General features: G+C 40.9%; 1 protein-coding gene across 12 annotated transcripts in view; it reads left to right on the top strand.

Annotated features, from left to right (window-relative positions):
* Positions 1-21,776, top strand: part of ipo11 (importin 11) — a 548,937-nt gene that overhangs the window by 232,248 nt on the left and 294,913 nt on the right. For 9 of the 12 annotated variants that reach the window (XM_078218342.1, XM_078218361.1, XM_078218371.1 and 6 more), the window contains 2 exons: positions 4,586-4,619; positions 11,426-11,466. The exons of the other annotated variants lie outside the window; for them this stretch is intronic. In XM_078218342.1, coding sequence (XP_078074468.1) covers positions 4,586-4,619; positions 11,426-11,466 — 75 coding nt within the window. The remainder of the gene's footprint in view (positions 1-4,585; positions 4,620-11,425; positions 11,467-21,776) is intronic. 12 annotated transcript variants of the gene reach the window in all.

Genomic DNA, 21,776 nt, shown 5'->3' with positions numbered 1-21,776 from the left:
ACTTAGCGTTTTCAGGGAACAGTACGGAGGTTGAGAGAAAACAAGATCTTAATGTTAATGTTTACAGAACTCTAAAATTTCATTACCAAGGTATAAAACTATATTTCAAGCTAACCCTTCAAGAGAAATGAAAGGACACCATTTTGACACTATGCAGGTTGTTGGTTAGACTGCAATAGGGAGACCTGTTTTGATCCTCCTTCATGATGGATGTTAATAGTACCCTTGAAAAATGTCTAAAAGAGAATTACAGGAATAATTCCTATGTTATGTTAAGAACTTTCGTTGCTTGGATAGGCTCAAAGGTCTGTTTACATTAGAAGAACATAAATTTAGATGTGACTTAATAGTGATCTATTAAATCATTAATGGCCTGGATGTATTCATATTTAAACAGGTTGGGGATGACCAGAATACATGAGATCAAACATGGAAGAATAGGGATAAACTGGATATTGGTAGTTCTTCAGAATTGAGTCTCTCTGGAATAGATTGTCAACTGCCATGGTGGGTGTTGACTTGATGCCACGAAGAGGGATTTGGAACAATTCCTAACTTGGGCAGTGATTGTATTGTACTGAAGATAAGTGTCTTTATAGATAACACCTCACCCATGTGATTCTTCTGATATGGTTTTGTTCACCTGAGAGTGTTGGAGAGGCATGTTTTGTGGTATGGGGCCTGTTTGAAGGGCCACCTGGTCTTTCCCTTCCTAATAGTTTTTTTATATTTGTATGTTTTCAGTCTTGTTAATTATAAGTGCCTACGACTATTATAAAGAATAATGCCAAATACAAACCTTTTGATGATCGCTGAAAGTAGAATGATATGATCAGCAAGCTTGCCTTCTCGTTACTGCAATATTCTGTTACATTCTCATGGCAAACTGACATCTTTGTAATTAGTGTCTTGGGATTGCTGTAAGCCTTCTCATGTTCTCCCAGCTTTCAGAAGGGTAAACACTATCAGACTGTGCAACTTCTGCTAAAAATTAGGTCATGACAGTGGTTTAACTTGATGGCAAAATTTTAATTTGCTTCTCATTGCATACAAAAATAGCAAAACAAGCTCAACTTTGTCTGCAAGAAAGAAAACACAGTATATGTCCTGATTGGCATTCCCAAATAATTGAGTCCACTGGGGAAATTTGGAGGATAGAGATTGATTGACAACCATTTGCCCAGCAAGGATGATCTGTTTGATTGCCTTTCTTTTCTTCTCATTCCACTATGCCACTCTGTACAATTAGATGACATGTAACATTTATAGACATTTGTTAAGATTTAGTATTATTAGGAGAGTTAAGCTGACCTTGATAGTCTGGCTTATAGGAGTGAAAAAAATCTGTCGAGAGCTTTTAGGCCTTTACTGTTATAGGCCTAAAACGATTCAATAAGGAATCAGAATAATTGATGCAACTGCTTCCAGCTATCTACTTTAACAAAAGGCAAACCGAGCCACCATAGTGGTAGGTGTGGAGAATAATGGAGAAAATGGATCAGATGAGGAAGAGAGCAGCATAAGCTGAAACAACCATTTTTTTGTAAGTCTGAATGTTGTTGTTCATAGACATAAGATCGTAAGGGATTGTTGGTTCTTAAGAGAGTGGTAGTAACCTCAAGAGTAATGGGATCTTGAGGTTTATAAAAATCTGAAGTACAGCAGCAGGGAAGTTATGTTGAACCTGTATAAACCTCTGGTTAGGCTACTACTAGAGTACTGCATCCAGTTTTGGAAAGATGTGAAGGTCCTTGAGAGAGTGCAGAGGGAATTTACTGGAATAGTTCAAGGAATAGAGGATTTTAACTACAAGATAAGCTTGGAGAAGCAAAATGCGAGGTATGCTGGAATCTGAAATAGAAACAAAAAATACTGGAAAAACTCAGCAGGTCTGGCAACATCATGGAGAGAGAAAATACAGTTAACGTTTCAAGTTCGTAAAAAGACCAAATTCTTCTTCCAAGTTCATAGCAGACCAGGGGATCTTCCTCTTGCTGCTAAACTTTAATGACCTATGTGCAGTGCTGGCAGAGCCCGGAACAGGTTAACAAAGCGTAGGACCGGTTGCTTGCCCCCAATTCCTTACCCGGTACTGGTCAATACTGGTATTGGCAAGAGACGCAGGGGAAATGTGATGAAGGACCTTTAATGCAGTAAATGGTAATGACCTGGAATTCGCTGCCCATGAGGATAGTGGAAGCAGAAAGGATTTCAAAAATAAGTTGAATGGAGAACTGAATAAGCTTTCTGGGCTATGGAGATGGACTGGAGGAATGGGACTGGCCAGTTTGTTCTACAGAGAGCTCGTGAGCACTGCGCCATAAATGAAATTATTAATTTTTTCATGATTTGGACTTGTCGTCTCCTCCTGATTTTAGGTTTTATTTTTAGAAACATTAAATATTTTAAAAGTAAATTGAAATTTTCAGATTATCACCTTTTTAGATTTTTTTAAAAAAGTACAATCATTTCAATTATCAACAGCTGTGAAGCTGACATAAACATTAAGAAAATGATGAGACAGACGCAGAAATGTACTTCAGCAATCAATCACAGAACACCAAATTAAAGAATTGCAGGCATCTCTTAGAAAGTTACAAACCAGTCCAAGGATGACCCTTGGCATTCCTGGATATCATGCTCGTCCCTTCCCCTGATGGGGTGGCACGGTGGCACAGTGGTTAGCACTGCTGCCTCACAGCGCCAGGGACCTGGGTCGATTCCTGGCTTGGTGCACTGCCTATGCGGAGTCTGCACATTCTCCCTGTGTCTGCGTGGGTTTCCTCTAGGTGCTCTGGTTTCCTTCCACAGTCCAAAAGACTTGCTAGTTAGGTGCATTGGCCATGCTAAATTCCCCCTCAGTGTACCCGAACAGGCGCTAGGGAATTTTCACAGTACCTTCATTGCAGTGTTAATGTAAGCCTACTTGTGACGATAATAAATAAACTAATAAACAAAACTGAAAACTAAAACCAGGAATTCCCCAATAGCTCCAACGTCACTTTTTGTGCATATCTCACTTTGTTCTGCTAAACTACACATTGCCTCTTCGCAGTTCCTTTGAAGTTTAACACGTCGCAGGCTCACACTATTTAAGAAATAATTTGTATTTTTGTTCCTCGTACCAAAGTGAATGACCTCACATTTTTCCACATTGCTTCTGCCAACTTTTGCCCACTCACTTAGCCTCTCCAAATCCCCTTCAAGTATTTTTGATTCCTCTGCACAAATTGCACTTCCACTTAGTTTTGTGTCATCTGTAAACTTGGAAATATTACATTCAATCTCCACATAAACTGAATAGTTGGAGCTCAAACAGTGAACCTTGCAGTATTCCACTGCCTGACAATCTGAAAATGCCCTATTTATTCCTACATTCCATTTTCTGTCTGTGTTCTGTACCAAGTTCATAATTACTCCAGAATACACAGATATTTTGGCTAAAGCGACATGAGGAAAAGATTTCTCATGTAGCGAGTGCTTGGGGTCAGAAATGCACTGGCTGAGAATGTTGTGAAGGCAGGTTCAATCGAGGCATTCAAAAGGGAATTAGAGTCTTCTCCGAAAAGGATGAATGTCCAGAATCATGGGGAAATGGCACTAGGCGAATTGCTTATTGGGGGAGCTGGTGCAGAAACAATGAGCTGAATGGCCTCACGCACTCGTAGCAATTCTGTGATTAAAAAGTGAAAGATAAACAGTGGATTTTACTTCCTGCCCTGGCTTGCTGCCTGTGAATAATTTTCAGTGCCTGTTTGATGACCGAGACTTCTTGCAGTTGGCACCAGAATGAAATTATCGTTCAGAAAGATGAAATCTAAGCAATAGAGATCCTAGGATCTTAGTGGGCAGCTTTCTTTGAGGTCAGCAGTGAGCACCGTCCTTTGCTGCTGACTGTAAAATCCAGGCCATGGTCTTTCTCCGCCTCTGGCTGCAGACTGCCTCAAAGTTTTACTTGTCATGCTAAATAGTATTTTCTCACTTGACATGGAACCAGGTAGTAAAGATATCAATTTTGGAAGGTGGTGTTGGACAGAGCAAAATTGTGAATCAGGAAGGGTACAATGAACCCATCATTTTCTATTTAAATTCCTGCTATTGCACCAAAGTTCAGACCAAGCACACAATCCATTACAGCACTATAATTTTGAATAAATTAATCAGATAACTTGCACGTAAATCTTCACTGGTGACAGTGAGCTGGTTTGAGTTTAGAGTGATGAGTGTAACGGCTCTACTATTTCCACTACATTTTCCACTGGTGCGAACTTGTAGGTAAACGGGACTGGCTTTTAAGATGGTTTTTGACTACATAGTTTTTCTTGCATGTGATTTATTTTGGAAATATATGTATTTTTTATTAAGACTTGAAGCATTGACTTTACAGCTTTGATTCAACTGAATGTTGCATAGATTTTGAATGCAGTGAATTTTCTCCCAATGCTATGGAACTGACACCTGCAATTTATTGCAGTTAATTTGCTTGATTCAAAATAAGATAAAATTTAAGTCAATGCCTATTACAGTTAATCAAAATATTAAGAATCTGGTGGAACATATACCCTAATATGTTTTTTTTTTACAGGTACGCATTGAGACAGCTACAACCTTGAAGCTTGATATCCTTTTCAATGTATATAGGAACATATTGTTTTGATGATATAGCCACTTTTGTTTTCTCCTTCTGAAATTACTTTGCCATTTTCCCAGCATTATGTTATCAGAATGATTTATTGTGCAATGAATGAATGAAAGGATTGTTGCTGCGAATGCAGAGCTGTGTGTTAAAATGAATACTGCATATTGTGGGGTAGGGCAGAAGTGACTTAGAGTTTGTAAATAATTTATTTTTGCCTTACTATATGTCGTCTCTATTTTCCTATAAATGTTTCCTTCCACTTCGCGTCATTTTTCCATGTTTATCTCTATCTATAGTACTGAGCTTTCTTTACGACCCATTTCTTTTGTTAGCCAAATTACATTAATACAGTAAGTAAATGCAGTGGAACAAAGGCAAAGTTTCATTTCATCTGCCTTTCCTTGTAAGGGAACAGATGTTCCCAGGAAACAACAGTGGAAAGTACTTCCTTTTTCTCCATGTTAATATTATATATTAATCTCTTCACAATCCCTTACACGAAGCTTTGTGGGTCCCTTGCTTTGAGTTGGGTGGGCTGAAATGACAGCATGACTCCATCAATTTAGAGCTACCATCCATGCTAAGGAATCAGATACTTATACTTACTGCCTTCAGAGGGGAAAATTGTTGTTCCTGACTTTGCAGTAGAAACAGTTGGGGAATTTTATGCTATGGAGGAAAGGGTTAGAGAGTGATTGAAAAGATATGTTTTGAGCAGGTTTTTAAAACTGCAAAGAAAATATAGCAACAAAGTAAGTTCCAGCATTGAGCCAAGGACACAGAATGGTCTACTAAATAGGGTGGTAGGAAATTTAATGGGTCAATGGGCTGAAGGGCGAGTGAATGGGAGGCTGTGGTCAGAAATTGGAGCTTGTAGCAAGGAAATGAAGTAATTGAGGGAAAGCAATAATGGTTTCAGTCCTCCTGATGTTCAAATGAAGTAAGTTGTGACTTTTAAAAGTATCTGGATGAGCACTTGGCACATCATAACATTCAGGGCTATGGGCCAAGTGCTGGCAGATGGGATTAGGTGGGAGTTCAGGTGTTTCTAATATGTTGGTGTGGACTCGATGGGCTGAAGGACCTCTTCTGCGCTGTATGATTCTATGACTAAAATATCATCTGAACAATCTGACAGCATGAAGGCAAGTAATTGCTGGAGATGCTCTGGCATTAACAATGGAATTGTGCAAAGGGAGTGCCATGGAAAGTGCTGAAGAATGGTGTAACTAACTGTACCAAATGTTGATCATATTTTCATAGGATGTCATTCATGATTTTTATTGGGACCATCTTGATACTGTTAGGTTAGAGGAGATGGAGCAGAGAGATTTAAGTAGGATGTTTGTGAGAAATGGGCAAGCAAATGGGAGGTTATGATGTGTTTGAGGACGTTGGAGAGGGAAGAAAGGCTAGAAATGTGCATCAGTTGGATAACTTAGAAGGTCAAGAGACCAACTGTCTTGTTTCTTAGTGCTAACTAATCTGACCAGTTTTAGTTTCATTGATGATTCATGCATAATTGCAAAATCATGGAAAGTTTAGAGACTAGAAAGAGGCCCAGCCTAATCCCAGTTTCTAGCATTTGATCATAGCCCTGCAGGTTACTGCACATGAGATGCATATCCAGTCACTTTTTAATAAGTTGAGGGTTTCTGCCTATATTACCCTTTCAGGCAGTGAGTTCCAGATCCCTACTCTCCTCTGGATGAAAAAGTGTTTCCTGATCTCCCCTCTAATCTTTTTGCCAATCATGTTAAACCTATGCCCCATAGTCACTGACCTCTCTGCTAAGAAAAATAGAACTTTCCCATCCACTCTATCCAGGCCCCTCACAATTTTGTACATCTCAATTAAATCTCCCCTCAGCCCTTCAGTATTCCAAAGAGAACAATCCCAGCCTATCCAATCTTTCCTCATAGCTGAGAATTCCTAGTTCTGGCAATGTCCTCATAAATCTCTCTGTGCAATGGCATCTTTTCTGTAATGAGGTGACCAGAACTACACACAGTACTCAAGTTGTGGCCTAACTAATGTTTTATATAGCTGCAGCATTACCTCCCTCCTCTTCTATTGTATACCTTGCCTAATAAAGGAAAGAACTCTCAATGCCTTCTTAACCACCTTATTGACTTGTCTTGCCACTTTCAGGAGTCTGTGAGCATTCACTGCAAGGTCCCTCACTTCCTCTACACATCTCAGTATCCTACCATTTATTATGTATTCCCTTGTTTTGTCTGACCTCCCCAAATGCATCACCTCTCATTTCTCTGGATTGAATTTCATTTGCTGCTTTTCTGCCCACCTGACCAGTCCATTGATATCATCCTGTGGACTACAGCTATTCTCCTCACTATCAACCTGCAGCCAATTTTTGTGTCCTATGTAAACTTCTTGATCATTTCCCCCTACATTTTTGTTCAATGTATTAATACATAGCACGAAAAGCAGACCACTGAGCCAATTTTGTATCCAGTTTGCTACATTTCCTTGGATCCCATGGGTTTTTTTCCCCATCTTGATTTTTCATTATGACATAATACTAAATCTTTGCTCACATTGTCTTTTTATCTTATGACTGTATCTAGTTGTATATTCAATAGTGATTAAGGGGTATACAAATTCAAGATTTTATTTGCTGCTAATTCGGAAAGCATCTGCCATCCAAGTTTAAAATGTTAGCCTGAATCTTCGCTTTAATGCAAATCTAATTTACTAGATTACATTTAAAGATAATGTAGACGTGACTGCCATCCCAGCACTCTGATACCTGATTGTTTAATAAGTTCCACCATAAAATTATATTTTCTTATCAAAAACAAAATGATTAGAACAATAACTGTTCTGACTGATCAATGACAAATGTGTTTGAATTGTACATCGCAAACATGTCTGGACTTGCACACAAGTTTTATTTTACAGGGTATGTTTAGCTTGTGTGTACATTGAGGTTATGAGGTATTAGTGCAGTACACCTAGAGTTCCAGGGCATTCATCAATTCAGATTTTTCTCTTCTCCTGAAGATGTTGCTGGTTTCTCTCCCAAGTGGCTAATCATCTGTGTCTCAAGGACTCTGAACCTTGGCAGGCTGTTTGACCTGAAGGAGTATTACAGCTGTGCTTCAGTTCTGCACTTACTGAACATCCAGCGATGTGCATTTTCAGCAATTGTCCTGAATAGTGAGTAGGAGTAGATATCCTGGCTTATGTCTACATGCTTCCATTGCCCTAGAGAGTACAGCTGAAACCCATCTTTTTCATATCTGACTTTCTTTTTAATTGTTGTTCTTGGTAATAGTGCATTGCTGGCAGAGCATTTGTTGCCCTTGAGCAGGTGGTAGTGAGCTGTCTCCAACTCAGTGGTTTGATTTGCCGTTGCAGAGGGCAGTTGAGTCAACCGCACTGGTGTGGATCTGGAATCATGTCTGGTCAGACCAGGTGAGGCCATTAGTGAACCAGATGGGCTTTGCAACAATTCTGTAGTTTCATGATCTTAATTAATGAGGCTAGCATTTTTTCCAGACATATTCCTCAAACTGCTGTGTGGGAATTTGAGCTCATCTCCAGGGCATTAGTGGGGTCTTTGGATCACTGGGATTATTAGTTCAGTAACATTACCCCTGTAGTGACAACCCCTTCATCCATTCGGATTAAATTCTTGCTTAATACTCTGTGGCATTGTTGCAGAATACAGATGCGCCATTAGTAACCATTGCCATTTTGTGTATTTGAGAAAATTTATATCAGGAGCTTACACTAGTTCTCTGGATGTAGAGATTGGTTTACTTGGTTAATGCAGCTATCCATACCAACTGCACATACAATCCTTGGCTGGTAATTTGGAGCAGTTTTTGGGCTGTGTTACAGGTCTTTTACCAACGGATTAGTTGGGATACATTTTCTCAAAATCCGATCAAGACTGACAAGACTAACAGTTTAGAACAGAATCGTTTGAACCAGTAAGTACTGTTTTTCTTTTTGTTTTTTCGTTAGCCTTGGCAAAACTGAAAATTGTTTTCAATAGTCAACGTTTTGCATCTTTTTTTGTTACATATGCACGATACAACATACAACTCAGGAGCAAGCGAAGGCCATTTGGCCCATCGACCCTGCTCTGCCATTTGATAAGAACATGGCACATCTGATTGTGGCCACAACTCTACTTTCCTGTCAGCCCCCTATACCCTTTTACTCCCTTGTCAATCAAGAATATATCTCATTCAGCCTTAAAAATATTCATTCACCTGCCTCTACAGCACTCTGGAGAAGAGAATTCCATCGACTAATAGCCCTCTGAAAGAAAAGATGGGCCTGAATATCCAAGGAGTGGCAATCACAATCGGATTACCATTCCACTCCTTTTTTACTTGCACTGGACTGCAGCTGCACAGTTTGTGCCCTAGACTTGGACTTCCTTAGAAAAGTGCAGTGCAGCTGGTTCCCCAAGCCTTCAGTCAAGGGCAGCATAGCTGGATGAAAGAATACGACGGCCACTTTTTATTTTATTTCACTAGCTGCTGTAAAGCAGGTAGGCTTAAAGGTCCCAGCCACTTTGAGAAACCAGAAGGAATGTAAGTGGGAAGGCTTTTGGGGGGGCCAACTGTTGGGTGATGTGTCGGCGATCAATCGGGCTGGTGGAGGATGGGGGTGTCGGGTGATTTGTAGTGGCGGTTGATGAGGCATGGGAATGTCAGGAAAGTAGTCAGATGGTTGAGATGTAGGCAGGAGAGTGATGGTAAAAGTCAGTTTCCCGCCATAAGAAAATTAGTTTGGGATTTGTTCTCCCAACTTTGATAGCAGGTTAAAGATGGGTTGACTTGTTGATCTACATCAGGAACTACATTTGTATTCATTTGCATCTCATGAATACTCATTAAAAGATCAACTCACTGAATCACATTCCCACTCCAAGTTACAGGCCCTGCCAGTGGAAGAGATATTAAAGGAACACAGTGAAGTATTAAAAGACTGTCCTGGGGCAAGAGTTGTAAGATTGTCTAAGGAGAAGTTATAGATTGCACTGGGGCTGAGGCCATGCTGTTGGATGGCGATAGAACAAATTGTCCTGGGGCTGTGTGGGTCATGTTTGAGTGCACTGCATGGCACACATGTCTTGGTCCCTGTCTTGGACAGGCAAAGGCCTCTCTTGATTGTGATGGTCATGTACAAAATAGTGTGTATGTGTGGTCAGAATACTCAGGCATTTTGGCTCTGTGGGTTGGGGTCATTGTACTGGGAAGCAGAAGGCACAGTAACATTGATGGGAGGCATCTGAACTCTGTAAGTCAGTAAATTCAAAATTATTGTGGTTATTGTCTGGTCTCATGGGGTGGAAAGCACACAATAAAGAAGGCAAATGATATTTGGGCCTTCATAGCGAGTGGATTTGAGTATAGGGATAGGGATGTTTTGCTGCAATTGTATAGCACGTTGGTCAGGCCACACCTAGAGTATTGTATGCAGTTTTGGGTCCTTATCTGAGGAAGGGTGTCCTTGCTATAGAGGGAGTACAACAAAGGTTTACCAGGCTGGGATGGCAGGTCTGTCATATAAGGAAAGACTAAGTAGGTTAGAATTCATTGGAATTTAGAAGAGTGAGAGGGGATCTCATAGAAACTTATAAAATTCTAACAGGGTTAGACAAGGTAGATTCAGAAAGAATGTTCCCAATGCTGGGGCAGTCCAGAACTAGGGATCATAAATTGAGGATAAAGGGTAAACCTTTTAGAACCGAGGTGAGGAGAAATTTCTTCACCCAGAGGGTGGTGAATCTGTGAAATTCACTACCATAGAATGTAGTTGAGGTCAAAACATTGTCTGATTTCAAGAAGAAATTAGATATAGCTCTTGGGCCTAAAGGATATGGGAGAAAGGGGGGGTATCAGGATGTTTAATTTGATAATCAGCCATGATCAAGATGAATGGCGGAGCAGGCTCGAAGGGCCAAATGGCCAATCCTGATTCTTGTTTTTATGTTTCTAATTTCTCTTCACCTCCATCTTAAATGTGAGATCCCTTATTGTTAAACTGTGCCCCTAGTTTTAGCCTCCTCCACAAGGAGAAAACATTCACTCAGTATCCACCCTGTTAAGTCTTAAACATTTCAATAAGCTCACCTCTTATTCTTATACATTCCGTTGGATATATGCCTAACTTGTCCACCTTTCCTCACAAGATAACCTCGGAATCAGTCAAGTAAATCTCATCTGAAAGATTTCTAATATATTAATATCCTTTCGTAAGTAGGGAGACCAAAACTGTGCACTGTACTCCATATGTGATCCCACAAGACCCCAGTAAAACAGCAAAATGTCCTTACTTTATATTCCATTCCCCAACAATAAACAACACTCCATTTCCCTTCTTAATGACTTGATACCGGGTACCAGCTTTTTCAGATTCGTATACCTGGACACCCAAATCCCTCTGTACTGCAGAATTCTGCAACTTCTTTCCATTTAAATAGTATATTGCTTTTCTATTATTTCTGCCAAAGGGGACAACCTCACATTTTCCCACATTATGTTCCATCTGTTCAGTCTTTGCCCACTTGTTGATTTTCAGTGGTTGAGAGGAAATATGTTGATGTCAATTGACTGTTATTTTAACTGTTTTCTGGTTTAGATTCATTTCATTTAGGTAGAATTTTACTGTGGGGGAAAGATATTTGCAGAGTGCATGGGGAAACCGTACTAATTCAATGGCTTATTTATGAAGATAAATTTTTGTTGGTAATATTGATGATGTTACAAGAGCAATGAAGACCTTGTTCTTTAACTCGATCACCTGTAGATGACTTTGAGTTTAGAACAGAACAGTTTATACCAGTAAGTATTTTTTTCTATGCATTTTTAAAATTTTGATATGTGAAAGTTTTCAATAATCAATATTTTTCAAGGATTTTTTGTTGATGGTAGAAAGAAAATCATCTCAATAGAGCTAAAACCAAATGACTAAATATTGAAGTATTGACTAAATCTATCAATTATTCTAGATCTCTTAACTAAATTGAATGTGTAACAAATGAATGGTTATTGCTTTTTAAAGTTAGTTGATAACGGTGCATTTTTTAAAGTTATGAGCAGGACAACTGTATAATTGCATTCTTCAGTTTTTTATTTGTTTTCGTTGACAGTGCATTTGATGTATCAATGTGCAGATAGAAATACCCAAACCAATCAGGTTAATCATAATGAGGGCATCAGGGTTTGAACAAAAGTGTTTTGACGAGTGCAAAGATATTTCAACACCAGAATTTTAGAGCTGAAAGAAAGGTTCACCAATTGTTAATCCATGGAATTTTGGTGACCATAAATATTGTTTCATTGATTTGTTCTTCTCTTTCTTCCCGATAAAGAAGTTGTCAATTTCTGTCGGCCTGCAGCCAAAACTGTTGTCATTGTAGAGAAATCAGCTGCGCAGCTGTCAGCTTGTCCTTGTTTCTGTTGTGGAATAGAATTACAGCACAGGAAAAGACCATTCAGCCCATTCAAACCTTGCTGGCCCTGAGTAGAGCAATCCAAGCCCCCATCTCCACATCCCCATAACCCTTCTCATTTATTTCACTCAGGTCCCCATCATTTTTAGGTGTCAATTTGATTTTTATTTTGATTGGCATTGTTCTGTACGCGAGCTATCCTCTGCTATTTTAATATCATCCGAAGTGTTGAATGTAGCCTTGTGAATTGCACAAAAGCAGTTGTACAGACTTTCCAGCTACTATTTAAGAAGCATATTTTTTTGTGTTGTTCTATGGATCCAGCAGTGCAACATAAACTAGTTTAGCACAAGTCAAGTTTGAGATTTCCTGGAAGCATTTCAAGTGCCAACAAGAATAAAAAGAATAAAGTAGGTGGCATGGTAGCACAGTGATGGGCGGCACGGTAGCACAGTGGTTAGCACTGCGGTTTCGCAGCACTAGGAACCCGGGTTCGATTCCTGGCTTGAGTCACTGTCTGTCTGGAGTTTGCACATTCTCCCTGTGTCTGCGTGGGTTTCCTCCGGGTGCTCTGGTTTCCTGCCACATTCTGAAAGACGTGCTGGTTAGGTGCATTGACCTGAACAGGTGCTGGACTGTGGCGACTAGGGGAATTTCACAGTAACTTCATTGCAGTGTTAATGTAAGCCTTACTTGTGACTAATAAATAAAATAAAAATGAACAGACCTCATTTCTAATGCATTTTTATCTTCCAACACCAGTCTGTGTGAACAAGGAAATTTAAAGTTCAAAAAAAGGAAATTAAAAAGGGAATTAAATCTGTGACTAAGATTTAATAAAAATGGCTGAGTTATGTAAAAATATATGTAGGTCCAAGGTCCAAACTATCTTGGGGGGGATGGGGGGGGAGTTGTTGGACAGCACCTTATGACAAACCTGAAAATTCATAATTAGAACATTAATACCATTTATTGTGGCCCCCTTATACATGGTGATTTTCTCATGTATAATTACATTTAGTCTAGCATGACTCTTCCTCTTTATAAATCAATGTTGGAATGCTAGTTCTCCTAATTTAATTTGTGGCTCATAGTGCACATTAATTTCATAAGAGTCTAAAAGTTCATTTACATTTGAACTTAAACTAATTTACTGGTGATTTTTTACTTTATTTTAATATTTATTGTTGGGAGCTGATCTCACTGGCAATTCTGGCACTTATTGGTCGTCCCGAATGGTGGAAGGTAATGGTGGGCCTTTTTCTTAAACCTCTGCAGTTTGTGTGATCTTGTTACTCTTTCTCGTGGTTTAATACAACTGTGTAACTTGCTAGGCTACTTTGGAGGATCATTCAGAGTCAAGCATGTTAATGTGTGACTGCAGTCATATTTGGGCCTCCCTTAGCAAGAGAGGTAGTGTCCTAGGCCAAACCATCTTCAGCTGCTTCATCAATGTCCTTTTCCATCTTAAGTTCAGAAGTGGGGATGTTTGCTAATTATTGCAAAATCTTCAGCACCATTCGTGACTCCTCAGATACTGAAGCAGTCCATGACCAAGTGCAGCAAGACCTGAACATTATCCAGCCTTGGGCTGACAAGTGGCAAGTAACTTTAGTGCCACACAAGCGCAAGGCAATGACCATCTCCAACATGAACGAATCTAATCATTGTCCCTTGACAGTCAATGGCATTGGCATCACTGAATCCCCCTGAGGGTTACCATTGACCAGAAACTTAACTGGACTAGTCATATAAATATCTTGGCTACAAGAACAAGTCAAAGGATAGGAATCTTGTGGTGAGTATCTCACCACCTGATTCCCCAAAATCTGTCCGCAATCTAAAAGGCACAAGTCAGGAGTGTGATGGGATACTTACCACTTGCCTGGATGATTGCAGTTCCAACAACAATCAAGAAGCTTGACACCATCCAGGACAAAACAGCCTGCTTGATTGACACCTCATCCACAAACATTCACTTCCTCCGCCACCGACGCACAGTGGGAGCAATGTGTACCAGCTACAAGATGCACTGCAGAAACTCACTAAGGTTCCTTAGATAACACCTTCCATATTCATGACTGCTACCATCTAGAAGGACATGGGCAAGTAGCAGCTGCATGGCAACTTCTCCTCCAAGCCACTCACCATCCTGATTTTGAAATATATTGCTGTTGTTTCACTGTCACCAGGTCCTAATCTTTGAACTCCATCCCCAACAGCTTTGTGGGTGTACCTACAGCACACATGGACTGCAGCGGTTCAAGATAGATCACAGCACCACCTCCTGTGTAACTGGGGATGGACAATAAATGCTGACCTAACCAGCGAAGCCCGCCTCCTTTGAATGTGAAAGAAAATTCCTAAAGAATGTTCGTGAACTGTCTAGATCTTTGCTACAAACAGCTTCTTGGTCACTTTTGCTGATGTCAGCCTTTCATCACCAATTTTTAAAAACAGATTCCTCAAACTGCCATGATGGAATCCGAACTCTCATCCGCTGAGTTACTGTCCAGTATCATAAGCACTGCTCTACCATACAGAGATTTCCTGGCTAATTCTTGTCCACTTTTGAATTGATTATAACATTTGCCACCCTCCTGACTTTTTACATGAATGCTGTGCCACATTCTTTTGAAAATAGTGTTTAATGCTGTTGCTGTTATATTTCCCCAATCACCTTCACTATTCTGGAATGCATACTTCTGATCCTACTGACTGTTCCATCTTTAGTACTATTTTAGTACTGTGTGGGCGTTTTAATGTTCAACTCCACTGTAAACGGATCAGAGACTAAACAAATTTCAGACTAGTAGATAATGTTGTGACGGGGTATCGGTTCAGAGCGCTTTATTAAGCAACAAAAGTTACACTAAGGCAGTCAGTATCCTAGTTCAGGTGGCTTTTGCTTTCCATTGGCTCTGGCAGGCTTTTGAGGCTCTTCAATCTTGGACCTGGAACAAGCAACAACTCCAACATAAACTTGCATTGTGAATAACCAAAACCCCCAAGAGTGGCACTTCATTACTTTTCCCTGTGTGCTAACTCTTGTTGATACATAAAAAGAAAACTGGCAATGAAAGTCAGAGAAGAAAAAAAATTTCAATTGGATTCAAAGAACAAAAACCCAGCATTTTGGATTGAAAAGGGAACCGAAGGCAAGGACAAGGAACCTCCTATGCACTACAAAAAGGTTTGGCAAAAAAAATGAGTAAGAAGATACAAAGTTTAAACTTGCTTACCATTAAATAAAGTGGGTAGACTTCCAAGCTGAGGAGACTTGTGCATGTGGCGAAGCGAAATGGGCTGTGGGAACAGAGTCTCAGGACAGAAAAAAATTCCGAGATCTTAAAGAAGCTACTACTCTGAAAAAGGAAAAATTCCAGGCAAAAAGAAAATTGTTGAATTGTTAGTTAGGATGATCTCTTGTATTGTGTGAGTAAGAGGGGGAAACTGAAGAAAGTATCAAACCCAGGAGCCAGACCAATAATGGCGGGATAAGATAGCGCTGTGTATATATTTGATGAAGATTGTGAGCCTTGGAACTTACGCAAAGATTCAATATTATCTCCAAGCAAATCAAGTACCAGATTGCCGAAAGGTTATAACATTTCTAATTTTGGTAGGACACAAAACTTTTATGTTACTACAGAGTCTAGGCCATTCAGCACGGCAGGAGTTAAAGCCTATGACAAACTGACTAAGGTCTTAGCAGAGCATTTCTCACTGAAACCGCTCATTATTACAGAAAGATTAGGTTCTACCACCAAAGCCAAGAGGAAGGTGAAAGCATTTCACTGTTCGTGGCAACCTTACGAAAGCTTGCTAAAATACTACAAATTTGGTGTGACGCTTGATGATACTCTTTGTGAAAGGTTGGTATGTAGACTCTGGAATGAAGCCATTCAGAGAAAGCTGTTACTGAAAGAACACTGACTCTTAAATCAGCAGTAGACATTGTAGTGTCAGTGGAGCTGCCTGCTAAAAAGGCTTCACAGATAGTAGCTGGGGAAAAGATCCACAAAATGGAGACTACCAAAAATAAAGCTTCAAAACCACAAGATGTCACCAATGTGCTCAAGTTGGACACTCAGTGGGGGAATGCTGGAGTAAGGAAAACAAGTGCAAAAGTTGTGGCAAAAATGACCAAATTGCTAAAGCATGATGGACATGGTAAACTTCCTGTACACCAAAAATGTGTAAAAACAAGAACACAGTGGAGTCTGCAAGAAGAATCTAAAAGATGACAGGCGAAGATGAAGACACCTTAGAAAAAAATGTGCAGACAAATCCAAGAGCTGAAGCTAGGCGTCTTGTCAGTACATGGTGATTCGCAATGTTTTTGGGTATGCCCAAAACTTGATGTCAAATAAGTCAAAATGGAAGTGGACTTGTATCATGGTTGATATTTTCCAAGGTCTTGGTTTGATTTGATTTGTTATTGTCACGTATTTGTATACAGTGAAAAGTATTGTTTCTTGCGCACTATACAGACAAAGCATACCGTGCATAGTGAAGGAAAGGAGAGAATGGAGACTGTAGTGTTACAGTCGTAGCTAGGGTGTAGTGAACAATCAACTTAATGCGAGGTAGATCCATTGAAATGTCTGATGGCAGCAGGGAAGAAGCTGTTCTTGAGTCAGCTGGTGTGTGAACTCAGACTTTTGTATCTTTACCGACGGAAGGTGGTGGAAGTACATGGGGTCCTTAATTATGCTGGCTGCTTTGCCGTGGCAGCGGGAAGTGTAGACAGTGTCAATAGATGGGAGGCTGGTTTGTGTGATGGACTGGGCTTCATTCACAAACCTTTGTAGTTTCTTGCAGTCTTGGACAGAGCAGGAGCCTTACCAAGCTGTGATACAACCAGAAAGAATGCTTTCTATGATGCATTTGTAGAATTGGTGAGAGTTGTAGCAAACATGCCAAATTTCTTTAGTCTCCTGAGAAAGTAGAGGCGTTGGTGGGCTTTCCTAACTATGGTGTCGGCATGGGGGGATCAGGACAGGTTGTTGGTGATCTGGACACCTAAAAGTTTAAAACTTTGAAGCTCTTGACCCTTTCTACTTTGCCCCGTTGTTGTAGAAAGGGCATGCCCTCTACTACACTTCCTGAAGTTGATGACTATCTCCTTCATTTTGTTGACATTGAGGGAGAGATTATCATCATCGCACCAGCTCACCAGATTCTCTTATCTTTTTACTGTGTCTTGGTCTGACCCACAACGGTGGTGTCATCAGCAAACTTGAAAATCGAGTTGGAGGGGAATTTGGCCACACAGTCAAAGTTGTTTGCTCATTGTGCTGTTACCTGGAATCCAATCCATGACTGGATGCTTTTAATCATAAGTAGTGTAGCCATCATGTCTTTGCCAGTTCTTTGTTTGATCGATCCAAAACTATTGCAACTACTGTACTTTGCATCTTCCTTGACATCAAATAGTTATCCATTTAAAAGATGCAATTTGTGTTTTCTTCAATGGAGTTGCTATAGATGGTGCATGTTCCAACACCTCTGTGCAAAGATGTTTGCTAACCTCTTCACTTTCTTGTTGACCATTTTAAACTGATGATGCTTTGTCATTGGCTCCTCAACCAAAGGAAGCAGTCTTTCCATTTTCACCCAAATAAATGCCATCATGATTTTAAAAATCTTTCCCCTTAGTGAAAGAAATTACAGTATTGCATTTATCTCCTTGTAACTCTGGTTTCTCATGCGTGTTATCAGCCTAGTGAAACTTAACTGTTCTCTACCTAAGGCTTTAATGTACATTATTTATCAAGATGAGTGTTAATATGTCCAAAGTAAAGATAGAAAGTGCTTGAAATACTCAGCAAGTCAAGCAGCATTCGTGGAGAAAGAAAGAATTACTGTTTCAGGCCGATGACCTTTCATCAAACTATGAAAAGTAATAGGTTTTAGACAGATGAAATGGGGGAGGGTGAACATAGAGCAAAAGGGAGGATGTTGTATGAATCAACTTTTTGCACAAGGACTGGTCTGGTCTCTTTCACAGAATCAACCCTGAGTACGTGACCATGCCTCCCAGCTGCTCTGCCGTTGGCAACTTCCTCATCTTCATCCATTTGGGAATTGTCAGAATGGATGGGCCGCCTCCTTGTCATTTTGTAATCTTGCTCCTCCTCAAAAGTTTGAACCTAGCCCATGGTGTTGTCACCATCATCGATTCCTAGACCAATCTGTGGCTCAATTTTGTGCTGCCTGCTGAAAACCACTTCTATTCTTGTTACCCTTGCTAGGACATAATACAGTACTCCACCTGAGCGATTAAGGCAACTGAAGTGCATTTTTAAAATGCCGTTGGCCACCTTGATTGCAATGCTTGTGAGGATATGGCTGTTGTTGTCATTGTGCTCTGCCTCCTAAAGGGGATCATTATCTAGGTTTTAAGTGGTAACCCTTGTTCTCTTGAAGCCAATCAGAGATTTGTGTTGGTGCTAAAATAGCTGAGGGAGTTGGGAATTCCTTTGTATGAAAGAGGTGAGTCAGCTGCCAAGCAGCTGTGCTCACACTTGAAGGAAGACTTTGGGGTTACAAACCAACCATACATTGAGTGGAAGGACTTCCAGCGGATGGAAGGTATCTAATTTATGTTTGGGTGCCTTTACATGGACATGGATGTAATCAATAACATCCTGCCCCTGAGGGAACCTGCTAATTGGTCAAAAACCATAACTATCTGTATCTGAGATGCCAAATCTACAGGGATATTAATGTGATTCCCCCACGTGAGCAAACAAGATATCAATTACTGCCTTAATGCAGCGGGTGGCACAGTGGTTAGCACTGCTGCCTCACGGCGCCAGGGACCCGGTTCAATTCCCGGCATGGGTCACTGTCTGTGTGGAGTTTGCACGTTCTCCTCGTGTCTGCATGGGTTTCCTCTGGGTGCTCCAGTTTCCTCCCACAGTCCAAAGATGTGCAGGTTAGGTTGATTGGCAGTGCTAAATTGCCTTAGTGTCAGGGGGACTAGCTAGGGTAAATGCATGGGGTTATGAGGATAGGGCCTGGGTGGGATTGTGGTGGGGGCAGACTCGATGGGCCAAATAGCCTCCTACACTGCAGGTTTCTATGATTCTATGTGCTGCTGACTGCAATATACCAGCAGATCTCCTGATGATCCCTGGAAAGATCCTGAGGCAGAGAAGTTGAAAACAATGATTTGCAGCAATTGACAGGGCAGGAGGGTTGATGGATTGTGTCTCCACTTGTTGCCGTACCATGCAACGTATGTGTCACCACCTTAACCTCTGCTGCCTTCGACACTAGTTCTTTGGCATCGAGGTAGGATGTCCTATGCCTTTACAACTTTTCCATAGGGTGGTATCTGGTTGCCCTCTCCTCCTCCTCCTACCTGGTGCATGTGGTGCTGCCTCTTCTGACTTTCTGCCCTCTTCTCTGGCCTCCGCTGCTCATGTTGATTGGCTTCTTTTGTGCCAATGTGCAAGGATGCCCTGTCCTTCTAGTATCATCCTTTGCACAAAGGGCAATGTGTTCTTCACAAATGCAAAAGTTTTCCTGGCACCTGAGTTTAGGAGGGGCAGAAAAAATTGCTATGTGAATCCTACATCCTTATGTTAAAGCAAAATAGTTTTTGCCAATTCTGGGTCAGTTGAGACTGAAGGGAATTCCACAGCCGTACTTGCACCTCTCGAAAGGGGTACCCTGGCTAATCAAAGAAGTGAACAAAGTTCAGACCTGCTTCTACCAGGTCCACTCTGCACATGCCACGTTTCAAACATCCGTGAAACCAAAATCCGATTTGAGTGGAGGCAGCAGTCCCCATGAAACACGCATACACTAACCCTGACTGGGCCGATTCCTGCCCCAATTCTGGCCACATCTGCTGTTTTCACTGACGAACAGGCTCTCTACTGTGACAAAACTTCATGATGTGGAGATGCCGGCGTTGGACTGGGGTGAACACAGTAAGAGTTTTAACAACACCAGGTTAAGGTCCAACAGGTTTATTTGTTAGCAAATACCATTAGCTTTCGGAGCGCTGCTCCTTCGTCAGATGGAGATTTCCACTCCATCTGACGAAGGAGCAGCGCTCCGAAAGCTAATGGTATTTGCTAACAAATAAACCTGTTGGACTTTAACCTGGTGTTGGCAAAACTTCAGGCCAGGATGTCCAGTGGGGGCCTGAATAGCAGAACAATGAACAGCTGTTTTCCAAAAGCAAATACAGGAGCAAAGCAAGATTAAGACCAAAACATGCAAAGAAAGGTAAATAGAATGTGGAAGAGTCTACGCTCTGAAGTTGTTGAATTTGCTTTTGTGTCCCAGAAGGATGCCGAGTGCCTATTTGAAAGACACGGTGCTGTTCCTTGAGCTTGCATTGAGGTTTACTGGAATGCCGCAGTAGATTGATGACAGAGCGGTCAACAAAATGGAGAATTAAAATGACAAGTCGTCAGAAGCTTGCGACTGACCAGCGATGTTTCATGAAGCAGTTATCCAATCTATTCCTAGTCTCTCCAATGTAGAACAGAGCACATTGTGAGCAACAAATTCTGTAAATGGATGGAAAGAAGTCAATATAAATTGTTGTTTCACCTGGACAGATTGTTTGGGAGAGAGAGGTTAATGGATTTGTAATGGAGACCAAGGGCACTTCCCAGATCAGATTTTTAAAAAAAATCTAGATCAGCCACAGCTGCCTGGCGGTAATCGTGGAGAGTTGACCCCTGCACAGGATGGCCAGTGGCTACAGCTGACAGCCATGGCAAGTCTGGCAGAGCGGTTCCTCACGGGATTTATTGTGCAGGCATCTTGATCCATGCTTTGTCCCAATGTGCCAAGCCCGCATGCTAACTGGAAATCCTGTCAACATGGGGCCCATTAATTAGCCTTTGGCTCTCTGCTGCTTGCAGGCGGATGACTGTTCTCGCCCCAAACCAACCTCTTTAAGAACGGATTGAGATTGTGGCATCAAACTGGCATGACAGCCAATAGCACGAGATTACGGGACTTGTTACCTCTGATCCCAACTTCATGGCCTACTGAAAATCCCTAAATGCCCAATCTGTTTTTCTGAGCTAATGTAGTCCATGACAGCAGGCATAATCCTGCCTGCTAATTGTATCCCATTATTTGACATTTTCCACCTTCAGAAATAAATTATCCATTTTGACCCTGTTGCTTTTGCCCCTTTGCCCTATACTTTGGGAAATGCCACTCGTGAAAATTTAGATTTTGTCCCCGGCAAAAAGTGCTGAGCGATTTAGTGTTTGATTTCAAAGACTGATGTAACTGATTTGAATTCTATTGTCTCGTGACAATGGCTGTTTACTGCTTTCCTGAGAGTTAATCACAATTTAACATGCCTTTTGACATTCATTAAAAGACATTTATTGAGATTCAAGCTAGTTTCAAAGGTTATGATAAACTGTGGACATTTGTTTTGAAGTAACAAATATCTGTAAGGCCAAGTGTACTATAAACAGTTAAGCCATGATGTATGCAAGTCTGGTGTAAAAGTTAATTAAGGAAGTTAATTGAGTGGAAGTGTGTGTGTGCACAAGGGAGAGTGTACTGCATTTTCCAACAAATGACTAAAGCTGGACATTGGCAAAGAAGTGGGAACAAATTGCCGCCTTATTTTAGCGGAGATGGGCTGGAATATGCTACAGTGATCCCCCAAAAAAATCATTTTGTAGAATTGAAGCATTGGTTAAT

This window comes from Mustelus asterias, chromosome 1 (genome assembly GCF_964213995.1).
Source record: "Mustelus asterias chromosome 1, sMusAst1.hap1.1, whole genome shotgun sequence".
NCBI classification, from domain to species: domain Eukaryota; kingdom Metazoa; phylum Chordata; class Chondrichthyes; order Carcharhiniformes; family Triakidae; genus Mustelus; species Mustelus asterias.
This window is presented reverse-complemented; position numbering and strand designations above follow the sequence as displayed.